This window comes from Lagenorhynchus albirostris, chromosome 11 (assembly GCF_949774975.1).
Source record: "Lagenorhynchus albirostris chromosome 11, mLagAlb1.1, whole genome shotgun sequence".
Taxonomy (NCBI): Eukaryota; Metazoa; Chordata; class Mammalia; order Artiodactyla; family Delphinidae; genus Lagenorhynchus; species Lagenorhynchus albirostris.
The window spans coordinates 8,858,369-8,872,084 of record NC_083105.1 but is presented as its reverse complement, the minus strand read 5'-3'; the positions used below and the strand labels follow the sequence as shown (position 1 = coordinate 8,872,084).

Genomic DNA, 13,716 nt, shown 5'->3' with positions numbered 1-13,716 from the left:
CAGATTTTCACACTGAATTCCTTATGTGTTTTTTTTCTCTTCTTACCTCTTTTAGGCAGTATTTGTGTGTTTCTGCAGAGTTTTGCACAGAGTCTGTTCCCATGCAGACCAATGAGGGAGAAGTATCGGAAGAAAGCAGTTCCAAGGTCAGTGAATTACTAAAGGTGCAAATAATTTGAGCAGAAATTAAACAGCAGGAGCAGTGATTGAATAGAGTGGGTGTTATGTTTTAGGTGAATTTAGAAATTTGATTGATTTAAATTAGAACCTAACCTAAGATTGAGAGTTTTTTTCTTCTCACTATCCGTTTTTGTTACACTCGGTGACAAATTTAAAACAAATTTTTCTGAACTCATAGAAAAATTTATGATTCATTTGTAGACTACTTTAAGGTTTTATTATGCAAGTTGTATATACTTATTTTAAAAATTAAAACAAATTAGAAGTGTATAAGGTAAAAGGTAAAACTCTGTCCCTTATTCCTGCTACACAGAGGTATCACTGATAATTTTTTAGACACTTTTTTTTTTTTTTTTTTTTTTGTGGTACGCGGGCCTCTCACTGTTGTGGCCTCTCCCGTTGGGGAGCACAGGCTCCAGATGCGCAGGCTCAGCAGCCATGGTTCACGGGCGCAGCCGCTCCGCGGCATGTGGGATCTTCCCGGACCGGGGCACAAACCTGTGTCCCCTGCATCGGCAGGCGGACTCTCAACCACTGCGCCACCAGGGAAGCCCTTTAGACACTTTTAATTATAAATTTTTAAATGGTAATTGGTTTGGTTTTTCAAGCTAAAGCTTAAATGAGTGCTATCATTGTCACCTGTGTATAAGTAGTTATGTATGTGTTTATCTATATCTGTATATATCTGGCTTCATGTCCAGAGTCTCCTTGGCTGTTTCTCTTCCTGGTTATACGGAACCCTCGGTATCACTTTCACATCCCTCTTTCTCCTGTCAAAATTGTCTCTCGTCCCTCCCTGGGAGCTCTGAGGGTATCTCACACTGTGTCCTGGACAGTGTCCAGCATGTTATCTGCTCTGAACCCTCCTGAGGGCTGTCCCTTTTCTGCTGCCACTGCTACTGGTACTCTCTGTGGGAAAGCTTATTCTTTCACCAGAGCAAAAGTGGAGAGGGGTTAGATGTCACCGGGAACCTCCAAAGCATCATGCTAATTGGAAGAAGCCAGGCACAAAAGGTCACATATTGTGTGATTCCATTTATATGAAACATGTAGAATAGATAAATCCGTAAACAGAACACAGACTGGTGGTTGCCAGGGATTGGCTGAGGGGAAGGGGAATGAGGAGTGACTGCTTAATGGGTATGGGGTTTCTGTTCGGGGTGATGAAAATGTTTTGGAACTCAATAGAGGTGGTGGTTGTACGACATTGTAAATATACCAGATGCCCCTGGATTGTTCATTTTCTGTTATGTGGATTTCACATCAGTAAATTATTAAAAAAGACGTCTGTGGGTTCCCATCAGATCAGTCCTCGCTGCCTATTGGCCTCATACAACAAACACTTCACCAAGTTTTAGAGAGGCCGCCCCCGTCTCTGCTCTGTTGGGCTTTGTGGGCTGGGCTTCAGAGAAGCACAGTTTGTGCCCTGAGTCTCAGGGTCCCTTGTGAAAGATGCTTCAGCTTCTTTCTGAATCCCCCCTCACTGCAGTCCATGTGTTAGGTAGAAGGACAGATGTCATCCTGTCTTCTTGTTTGTTTTTTTCCCCCTCACCAGATCTCTTCCTTCTTTCTGTAGCCAAAGGAGAAGCCTATAGACTTTGATCAGACTCATCTAGATCCTGAATCTGATTTAGGGAGAGTCAGAATATGTGACATCTGGACACACTCTAGGAATCTCCCCCAAACACACACCCAGGTCACCCAAAATACACAAACCCCAGGATTTCTATAGTACCCACAGACCCTTCCCCAAGACACTAATTAATTAATTTATAATGAACTACAATGTTAAGGAAGACTGGATTCTTGGATCTTCTGGTTAGTACATTCTCTCCCTAGAAAGCTAGGTTGTAACTGGAAGGTTGCTTGACAAGCATGTAACTAGACCAATGTAGAATATTTAATTGTACCAGAGATTCAGTTTCTACCTTCTTTCTGGGAGCAGGGGAGGAAGGATTGCATTTCTTGATTTTCAATTATTGAATATTTTATCAGTTTAGAATCAGACTAAAGAATAAAAGAATATTCCTTTTATACTTATAATAAGTAGATGCTTTGTTCTTTTTTTTTTTGGCTGCATTGGGTCTTCGTTGCTGGGTGCGGGCTTTCTCTAGTTGCAGCGAGTGGGGACTATTATTCGTTGCGGTGCACGGGCTTCTCATTGCAGTGGCTTCTCTTGTTGCGGAGCACGGGCTCTAGGCGCAGGATTCAGTAGTTGTGGCTCGTGGGATCTAGAGCCACAGGCTAAGTAGTTGTGGTGCATGGGCTTAGTTGTTCTGCAGCATGTGGGATCTCCCCAGACGAGGGCTTGAACCCGTGTCCCCTGCATTGGTAGGCGGATTCTTAACCACTGCGCCACCAGGGAAGCCCGATGCTTCGTTCTTAAAAATTAGATTATAACTTTGTTTTCATCAGTCTTAGTTTAAGTTATGTTTTTATGACTTTTTTCTTTCTTCTGCTTCTCTTTGTTTAAAATCTTATTATATTCCGAATGATTTGATGTTAATGCAGGAATTTATCATAGTACTATGGTAACATAATTTGTGGTTTTCTGTTAACAGAAAGAAGTTAGGAAAGGTAACTGGTTTTGAGAAAAAGTGGGGCTTTTCTATAAAACGATACTGAAGTGTATCCATTTTTTAAAAAATAATTCTTGAGCATGTGCTATTAGGGGATACACAACAATAAATAGAAAAGACGGGCTTCTTACTCTCGAGGTGGTTATGTTTCAGTGGGAGAAACAAATGTAAATAAAGACAGTAATTGTGGATTATGGTCAATACCATGAAGAAAATAAAATAATGTAATATAGGGTGACTGGGAGGACAAGCTTAGGTTAGTCAAGGAAGGCCACTCTGGAAAGGTGGCATTTCAGCTGAGAGGTAAAGGCCGAGGGAGCCAGTTGTGTAAAGAGCTAGAAGAACAGTATTCCAGACAGAAGAAACAGCTTCAAAAGACCTTGGCCTCTTCCAAGAACTATCAAAAGTCCCGTGAGGCCCAGCGGTGATAGGAAGTTATACAAGGAGGCCAAGACCTTGCAAGAACTTGAAGGCCCTGATGTAGAATGTGGATTTATCCTCTGTCAACTGGGAAGCCATTAAAGGCTGTTAAGTTAGGGAGTAGCGTGATATGATTGCATTTTTAAAAGATCACTCTGGTTGCTGTGTGGAGAATGGGTTGGAGAGAGAAGCAAGAGTGGGAGCAGGGAGACCAATGAGAAAGAAGACAGTCGTAGTCAGTCACTCAGGTGAGAGAGAAGGTGGATTAGCATCCTGCACTGACGTGGAGGAAGACAGACTTGAGGTGTATTTTGGCGGTAAAGCTGACATGACTTGAGGATGAACTGGAATACTTTTTTTTTTTTTTTGCGGTACGCCGGCCTCTCACCGCTGTAGCCTCTCCCGCTGCGGAGCACAGGCTCCGGACGCGCAGGCCCAGCGGTCATGGCTCACGGGCCCAGCTGCTCCGCAGCATGTGGGATCTTCCCGGACCGGGGCACGAACCCGCGTCCCCTGCATCGGCAGGCAGACTCTCAACCACTGTGCCACCAGGGAAGCCCGAACTGGAATACTTTTGCTTCATAAAATCGAGAGGCATATTTCAAGAAAAAGGTAGAATCAGTACTGTCAGATGCTGCTAAGAAGCCAAGGAGATTGGTAACTGAGCAAATGCATCTGGATTTGTTTTTTGAAGAATTAATTAAAGAGAAGGGACGCAAGAAAATTTTCTGGAGGGATGGAGGCGTTCTATGTCCGATAGGGGTGTAAGTTATACAGGTATATCCATTTGTCAAAATTATAATTCTATAATTTACATTTACAATAAAAATTACAACTTTCCAGGTACAATTTCCCTGTGAAAACTGTAAAATAATATAATTAAATAGGGATGGAGAATGGATGTAAGTATGGCTGAAACAAGAATGACAGAATGTTGACGACTGTTGAAGCTTGGTGATGGGTACGTAGGGGTTCATTTGTATTTACTTTGTATGTACTTGAAATTTTCCATAATAAGAAAGTTTTTTCTTTGGCCCCTCTGCACGGCACATAGGATCTTAGTTCCCCAACCAGAGATCGAACCCGCGCCCCCTGCAGTGGGAGCACAGAGTCTTAACCACTGGACCACCAGGGAAGTCCCCATAATAAGAAAGTTTTTGAAAGGAATTTATTAATGGTCTGCAAGAGTAAGAGGATGAGAAACTAATTTGATGGGTTAAAAAGAAATTAAATGATAAAAAAAAAGTAAGAGTTGTGGCTGTAGTCTACTATCCAGTTGTAGGAAATTTAGAAGTAAATGAAGTGAGAAGGAGGCATTACTAGTTCAAGTGAAAGATGTTTTTTTAATGGAGGAGGCCCATGCATGTTTGAGAAAAGAGGAAAGAAATGAGTGGAGGAAGGCAGAGTGTGTTTCTGGAAGAGGTTCACTATGCTTGTGAGCTTGAAAGAAGCCCTGGGGATCGGTGAGGCCGGCCTTTGCTGCTGTGGTGGTGCCTGGGCTCAGGCCTGAACCCTGCCCTTCTGACTCCTGTCTGGTGGTGGAGAGATATTTAGAGGAGGAAAGAAAGAAAGCGGGGTTCAGCTTTTCTTCATGTTGCCTCTGGAACAGAAGTCATTGTTATTTGGAGAGTTTAGAGTGCACGATTAAGGACTTGAAATGACGAGTTTAGGTTTCCTTTTAAGGGGAAGTTTTGGAATTGCGTTTGTAGAGAAGGTGCTAAGAAATCTAATAAGTGAATGAAAGGGTCAATGCAGTTTTTAAAAATACCCATGTAAGTGTTGTACAAACAGAAATGAGGGATGCTTATGGTCAGACAGGACTGACAAAGGAAGTCTTCTTGGAGAATTTTGATGCTCCTTTTGAAGAAGTATTCTCTGAAACTTTGCAACATCTTCCATAGTTTTTTTTTTTTTTTTTTTTGGAGAGAGATGTTTGTTTAAGTTCAGAGATGGACTGGGGATTATATATTCTTCAAGAGTTGGGAGATGTACATTTCAGTCTCTTGAGTTTAGAGACTGTGTCTGTGCTAGAAAGATAAAAAGCAGAGGGTGGTTTCTGACAGTTGGCTGTAGGTTGGCCATAGATGAATCTGTAGTTACGTACAAGCGTTCTTTCCATTTTTCCTTGCTTATTTTTTTTTTTACCTCCCTTTCCCCCCTCCTCTTTTCTTCTCATTAATTCTGCAAATACTTATTGAGCATCTATTATGTGCCAGGAACCGTGCTGGGTGCTGACACACAGAGCTGCCTCAGTGACCTGTGATTTTTCTTTCTTTTGATTATTGGAGCCGCAAGAATTTTAAATGGAAGCAAGAAAAAAAAATGTTAAATTTCACGTTAGTTTAGAACTAGCTTTGTTCCCTGAATGGTCACTAAATATAATTTTGTGTGACCTAATCACTTTCTCAAACAGAGTTCTGCTATTTTAATGAAAGCTTCTATTGTAAATGCTGAAGGACAGCAAGCTGACAGAGTTATTATTAATGTAAAACTTCAGAAGCCCCTGAATATATCCTTTGGAGGCACAGTGACTATTCCTTATATTTTTCCCAAGGACTACTTCAGGGCTTATTTAATTTCCCTGCTGGGTCTGTGAGAGAGAAACTTGAATAGAATTAACACAGTTACCCATGAATCTGTCTTATTGTTCCACATTTTCAGAAGTTAAGTATGAAAATTATGTTCTGTAAAAAAGTCTTTGATGCCATATCAGAAATCCAAAGGTGGGAGCATGAACTTCATTGGCACAGTTCTCTTAGAGAGAGACTCATGTAACTTAATTTATTTAGTATTTTTGTGCTTATGCTGTCACATTAATCTAAAAACAGGTACTATTTTATCTGACATTGTGGCTTAGACTTTCTGAATGCAGTGATCAGTTTCTTAGTGCCTGGGCTAGCTATTCCATAGTGGGACTCTGTGTTACCAGGGTGTTTCCATTCTAGTGTGGATTTACTGACATATTTTGTATTGTAGCTGTTTATTTATATTTTCCCTTCTGTTTTATTCTTTGTAATTAAGATATTGTTTAAAAAAGATATACCTTTGTAATCATTCAGTTAATTATTTAATTCTGTTAACCTAAACCTGTTCTTAAAAATAAAAGTTATATACATTAAAACATACACATACACACACCACCACCACCACCACCACAACTTATTATTAACTCTCATGACTCTGTAGTTGGCTGGGCTCAGTAGGGCCCAAAGTGGTGTCAGCAAGGGCTGCCATCATCTGGAGGCCCAACTGGCCAGAAATGTCCAAAGTGGGTCACTCACATAGCTGGCAGTCAACGTTGGCTGTCAGCTGGGAGCATAGCTTAAGGCTGTTGACCCGAGCGTCAAGGGTCTCCTACATATGACCTCTCTACCTGGCTTGGGTTTCTCACAGCATGGAGACTGGACTCCCAAGAGGGAACATTCCCAGCATGCAAAAGCTGAGTTATATTAAGGTCCAGCCTCAAAAGTCACACAGCTTTACTCCCTCTGCCTTCTGTTGAATTAAAGCAAGTCATAGGGCCACTCTAGATTCAAAAGAAGGAAAAACAGATCCCACTTCTCATTGAGAGGACTGGCAGAAAATTTAGGGTCATCTTTAATCCACAACACAGTGATATGAGTGTTGGGTGCTAGGTTGAAGAGGAGGTAATGGCAGAGACCAGGTAATTTTAGGCTAAGGAGTTTTAATAGTAGTCAACAGATTTCTTTTTTTAGATTTTATTTTATTGAAGTATAGTTGATTTACAATGTTGTGTTAATTTCTGCTGTACAGCAAAATGATTCAGATACGCGCGCACACACACACACACACACACACACACACACACACACATTCTTTTTCATATTCTTTTCCATTATGGTTTATCACAGAATACTGAGTATAGTTTGTGTGCTATACAGTAGGACCTTATTGTTTATCCATTTTCTATATAATAGTCTACATCTGCTAATCCCAAACTCCCAATCCATCCCTCCCCACCCTTCTATAATAGGCAACAGATTTTTAAAGAATGGAAGAGATAATGTGCATTTTACTTTATGGTTTGCTTTCTTTTTTTTTTAAGTGCATCTTTTAAAATTAATTAATTAATTAATATTTTGGCTGCCTTGGGTCTTCGTTGCTGTATGTGAGTTTTCTCTGGTTGCAGCAGGTGGGGGCTACTCTTCGTGGCGGTGCGTGGGCTTTTCATTGCGGTGGCTTCTCTTGTTGCGGAGCACAGGCTCTAGGCGCATGGGCTTCAGTAGTTGTGGCACGTGGGCTCAGTAGTTGTGGCTCATGGGCTCTAGAGCGCAGGCTCAGTAGTTGTGTCACACAGGCTTAGTTGCTCCAAGGCATGTGGGATCTTCCCGGACCAGGGCTCAAACCCATGTCCCCTGCATTGGCAGGCAGATTCTTAACTACTGCGCCACCAGGGAAGTCCCTATGGTTTGCTTTCTTATGATAACTGGTGTTGATGTAGAGGATAGACTAGAATATCTGCATCTTGACCCTCAAATTCTCTAAAAGAAAGAGAATCTGATTAGCCCAACCCAGCCTATGGACTGATTTCCATTGGGTCTTGAGTTCTTTGAGTAGGATAGCAGGGACCAGAGATGAGGAAGTAGATCCCATAAATGACATATGAGAGACTTCCCTGACGGTCCAGTGGTTAAGACTGCACGCTTCCATTGCAGGGGGTGCGGGTTCAATCCCTGGTCAGGGAACTAAGATCCCACATGCTGTGCGATGTGGCCAAAAAAAAAAAAAAAAGACATATGAATTGGGAGGCAAACCCCAGCATTCCTGGGTAAGTCTCTAATAAACACTGATATAATCTTCCATTATACATATTTCTCAATGAGGATGGATAAGAATTCTTAATTTCAATTCCACAGCTATTTCTCAGTTTAAATTTAGTATAATTTAGGTTGATAGTCTAAATGAGTTCGTGTTGGCTTACTAATTATAGAGATTATGCAGCTGTAGGCTTGGATTTTTTTTTTTTAATAAGCAAAATCTAAGCAACTATAGTAAAGTTTATAATAAAACTGAGCAGTTGGGTGTTTGTAATCTTAGTCTCTGTACTTTTTTCGTATATTTAAATATTTATAATAAAACAATAAAAATGAATAAACTCTAGGATTTAAAAGTTATAGCTATAGATTTAAGTGCCCATGTATCTCTATTAATTACTACAAATAAAAAATATTTATTGAATCAAGAAGTCAACATTTTACCTGTAACATTCCCTTTATTGTTACTAAAGGTAACAAGTAAACTTAGTCTTTGTCTACAAAGAATAAAGTGATCTGTTGACTGCTTTACACTAAAGAGAATTAAATGAGATGATTTAGACAGTCTTTTGCTTCTTTAAGTTCAGGATATTTCTACCTTAGACTGAATCTGACTTACCAAATTTATAACAGGATTTTATAGATTCTGGTATTTTAAGAGCAGACTGGGAAAGAAACCATGCAAGATAGGTATTTTTCCCATTTGTTTACATAGCTGGCAAACAACATAATTTGGATTAGATTCCAGGTCTGTCTGACTCCAGAGACCACACTAAGTTCAATACTCCATCCTGAAGAAGTCATATGGCAGAGTAATCAACTCTGTTTACTTATATCAGAGAAGCTTCCTAGAAAGTTCACCTGGGTGTAGAAGAATGCATATGAGAGAAGAGGGTGCTTTGTGCATTCTCAGAGTCATACACTTCTCTTGAGGAGAGGTGTTGGAGCATTAGGATGTGTGTATGAGACTGTGAGAGAAGAGGTTAGACGGAATCCCATGCAGGCAACAGGGTACAGCTAGAAGGGGAGAAACCTGGTCTGATATGTGTTTTAGAAGCATCACTGTAGCAGCAGGGTGGAGAAATGGTTACAGACAGGGTTTAAAATGGATACAGGGAGACCAGGTAAGAGTCAGATTGAGGAAGGCTTGCAATCAGGCAATAACAGTGGGTCTAAAGAGGAGAGGACTAACAAGAGAAATGTTCAGAAAGAATGGGATGGCGGCACTTAGAGGCAAATCTGGAGTTTTCAGCTTGAATGATACATGCAATAATATAAGAGATAGAGCAAGGTTTGTTGCAGCTGTTGTTAACTATTATTGTCGTTGTGGTTAACTGGGTTATGTATGGAGGTTTGGGTTTTGAAATATTGAGGTGCCTTTAGGCACCCCAGGAGAAGATATTTAGTAGGCATCTTGGAACTCAGAAGAGAGAATGAGAGAGAGGATATCAAGGTATATACTTCGGAGTTCTCAGCATGTAAGAATAGATGAGACCTGGGAAATGAGAAAAGGTCCAAGTATAAGAACAGTAGAAACTACTTCAGGTTTGTGTCACTTTAGTACAGGCACACCTCATTTTATTGCATTTTGCTTTATTTTGCTTCACAGATAATGCGTTTCTTACAAATTGAAGGTTTGTGGCAACCATGTGTCAAGCAAGTCTATCGGCACCATTTTTTCAAAAACAGCATTTTCTCACTTCGGGTCTCTGTGTCACATTTTGGTTATTCTCATGATATTTCAAACTTTTTTGTCATTATTATATTCATTATGGTGATCTGTACTCACTGATCTTCAGTGTTACTGTTGCAAAAAGATTACAATTTGCTGAAGGCTCAGATGATGGTTAGCATTTTTTTAGCAATAAAGTATTTTTTAATTAAGGTACATTGTTTCTTTTAGGCATAATGCTACTGTACACTTAATAGACTACAGTATAGTGTAAACATAACTTGTACGTGCTCTGGGATACAAAAAAAATCATATAACTCGCTTTATTGCAATATCTGCGTTATTGTGGTTGTCTGGAAACAAACCCACAATCTCTCAGGTATGCCTGTATACATAAGAATTACCTTGGGTATTTTTCTTTTCTTTCTTAACAGTTTTCTTAAGATATGCTTTACATACCATAAAATTTACTCATTTACAGTATACAATTCAGAATATCAGCTATATTTTATAATAACTGTAAATGGAGAGTAAACTTTAAGAATTATATTAAAATTAAAAAAATAAAGTATACAGTTCACTATTAGAACTAATAAATGAATTCAGCAAAGTTGCAGGATATAAGATTGATATACAGAAATCTGTTGCTTTTCTATACACTAATAATGAACTATCAGAAAGAGAAAGTAAAAAAAAAAAAATTTTAAATCACATCAAAAAAGAATAAAATACCTAGGAATAAACTTAACCAAGGAGGTGAAAGACCTATAATCTAAAAACTCATTGATGAAGGAAATTGAAGATGATACAAAGAAATGGAAAGATATTCCATGCTCTTGGATTGGAGCCTAAATCATATGGAACCACAAACTGCCAAAGCAGTCTTGAGAAAAAAAGAACAAAACTGGAGGTATCACCCTCCCAGACTTCAAACTATACTACAAAGCTACAGTAAGCAAAGCAGCATGGTACTGGCACAGAGTTAGATGCACAGATCAATGGAACAGAATAGCCCAGAAATAAATCCATGTACCTATGTTCAATTAATCTATGGCAAAATAGGCAAGAATATACAATGGAGAAAAGACAGTCTTTTCAATAAGTGGTGGTGGGAAAACTGGATAGCCACACGTAAAACAATGAGATTAGAACATTTCCTCACACCATATATAAAAACAAACTCAAAATGGATTAAATACCTAAATGTAATACCTGAAACCACATAATTCCTAGAAGAAAACATAGGTAAAACACTCTTTGACATAAATTATAGCAATATTTTTTTGGATTCGTCTCCTAAGGCAAAAGAAATAAAAGCAAAAATAAACAAATGAGACCTAATTAAACTTAAAATCTTTTGAACAGCAAAGGAAACCACTGACAAAATGAAAAGACAACCCACGGGAGAAAATATTTGCAAATGATGTGACTGACAAGGGGTTAATATTCCAAAATATATAAACAGGTCATACAACTCAATATCAGAAGAAAACGAATGACTCAAAAAATGAGCAGAAGACCTGAATAGACATTTTTTCAAAGAAGACATACAGATGGCTAACAGGCACATGAAATAATAACATTGCTAATTATTAGAGAAATGCAAATCAGAACAACAATGAGATATCACCTCACACCTGTCAGAATGAATGTCATCAAAAAGTGTACAATAACAAACGTTGGAGAGGGTATGAAGAAAAGGGGATCCTCGTACACTGTTGGTGGAAATGTAAATTGGTACAGCTATTATGAAAACAGTTTGGAGGTTCCTCAAAAAACTAAAAATAGGGCTTCCCTGGTGGTGCAGTGGTTAAGAATCCGCCTGCCAATGCAGGGGACACAGGTTCAATCCCTGGCCCAAGAAGATCCCACGTCTCGGAGCAACTAAGCTGTGTGCCACAACTACTGAGCCTGCACTCTAGAGCCCATGCTCTGCAACAAGTGAAGCCACGACAATGAGAAGCCTGCGCACCGCAATGAAGAGTAGCCCTGCTTGCCTCAACTAGAGAAAGCCCATGCGCAGCAGTGAAGACCCAACACAGCCAAAAATAAAAACAAATAAATAAATAAATTTATTTTTAAAAATGCCTAAAAATAGAATTACCATATGATCCAGCAATTCCACTCCTGGGCATATATCCAGAAAAAAATGAAAACACTAATTCGAAAAGATACATGCACCCCAATGTTCATAGCAGCACTATTTACGACCCAAGATATGGAAGCAACCCGTGTCCATCAACAGATGAATGGTTATGTATATATGCATAATGAAATATTACTCAGCTGTAAAAAGAATGACCCTGCCATTTGAAACAATATGAGAGGGACTTCCCTGGTGGTGCCATGGTTAAGAATCCACCTGCCAGTGCAGGGGACACTGGTTCGAGCCCTGGTCCAGGAAGATCCCACATGCCACGCAGCAACTAAGACCGCCTGCCACAACTACTGTAGCCCGCGCACCTAGAACCCGTGCTCTGCAGTAAGAGAAGCCACTGCAATGAGAAACCCGCACACCATAATGAAAAGTAGCCCCTGCTCGCTGCAACTAGAGAAAGCCTGCATGCACCAACGAAGACCCAACACAGCCAAAAATAAATAAATAAATTTATATTTAAAAAATGAGAGAATGTTATGCTTAGTGAATTAAGTCAAAGACAAATACTGTTATGATATCACTTATATGTGGAATCTAAAAAATAATACAACCTAATTTAAGAAAATTTTCATTTTGCCAGAAGGAAACCCTGTAGCCATTATCAGTCACTCCCCATTCCTGTTCCTCTTGGCCTCCGGCAACCACTAGTCTACTTTATGTCTCTATACAATTGCCTATTCTGGCCATTTTATATAAATAGAATCATACAATATGTGTCCTTTGTGTGTGAGACTTCTTTCACTTAGTATGTTTTTAAAGTTCAACTATGTTGTAACATGTATCAGTACTTCACTCCTTTTTATGGCTGAATAATATTTTGTTGTATACATATATAAGATATAACATTTTATATACAATATATACAATTTATTATATATAATATTTTATTATATATACTACATTTTGTTTATCCATTCATCAGGTGATGGACACTTGGGTTGTTTGCACTTTTTGGCTGTTACAAATAATGCTGCTGTGAACATTTTTGTGTAAGTTTGTATAGACATATGCTTTTCATTAACCAGGAGTGGAATTGCTGGGTCATATGGTAACTCTCTGTTTTACTTTTTGAGGAACTGCCAGACTGTTTTCCAAAGCCGCCTCATTTTAAATTCCCACCAGAAATGTGTGAGGATTCAATTTGTCCACATCCTCACCAACACTTGTTATTGTATTTTTTTATTCTAGCCATTCTAGTGAATATGAAATGCTATCTCATTGTGGTTTTGATTTGCACATTGTGTGCTTTTTAAAATGAAAGTGCCCAAGGTCCACCCTGGACTTATTGAAACAGAATCTCAAGAGTTGGGACCCTGGAATTTATGTTTTACAGGCACCCCAGGTGATTCCTATGCTGGTTATAGGCAGACCAAAGCTGAACTAAGGGGCACTCAGAGGCGGAAGAACCAGTGAATTGTTAAAGTTCTCTCTGAGAGGTAAACACGTGAACTTCAAAATAGGTTTATTACGTCTGAGGAGGAAGGAAAGGGATTGGGTTTGGAAAAGACTGTGCTGGGGGGCCTCAACCCTTCACCATACCTTCACTGTATTTTATTTCTTTTAAAAAAAGAGAGAAACCTGAAGCAAATATAATGAAGCAAATATGTTAAATCTAGGTAATGGTTACATGGGTGTGTTTGTTATTTTATTCTCTGTGCTCCCCCCCCCACCTTGTAGCTTCAACACAGCTTATTCTTATTTCTGCCATATAGAATAAGGAAGGATAAAAAGTATTCTACAGACCACTCTATCAAATATATGATGACAGTTCTCATAAATTTCTCAAAAATCTTGACTAGGTGGCCCAGGACTGGTATGGCCACAGGGACTCAGACGTCTTCTGTTTTGTTCTTTCATCTTCAATATGTTGCTTCCGCCTTATGTTTTGCTCTAGCCCCAACCATCATGTCTGGGTTCCATCCAGCAAAGAGG

At 39.3% G+C, this 13,716-nt stretch overlaps 1 protein-coding gene across 3 annotated transcripts in view; it reads left to right on the top strand.

Annotated features, from left to right (window-relative positions):
* Positions 1–13,716, top strand: part of TNRC6B (trinucleotide repeat containing adaptor 6B) — a 240,809-nt gene that overhangs the window by 60,127 nt on the left and 166,966 nt on the right. For all 3 annotated transcript variants that reach the window (XM_060166367.1, XM_060166368.1, XM_060166365.1), the window contains exon 3: positions 56–146. In XM_060166367.1, the coding sequence (XP_060022350.1) occupies positions 102–146 (45 nt within the window). In that variant the 5' untranslated portion in view covers positions 56–101. The remainder of the gene's footprint in view (positions 1–55; positions 147–13,716) is intronic.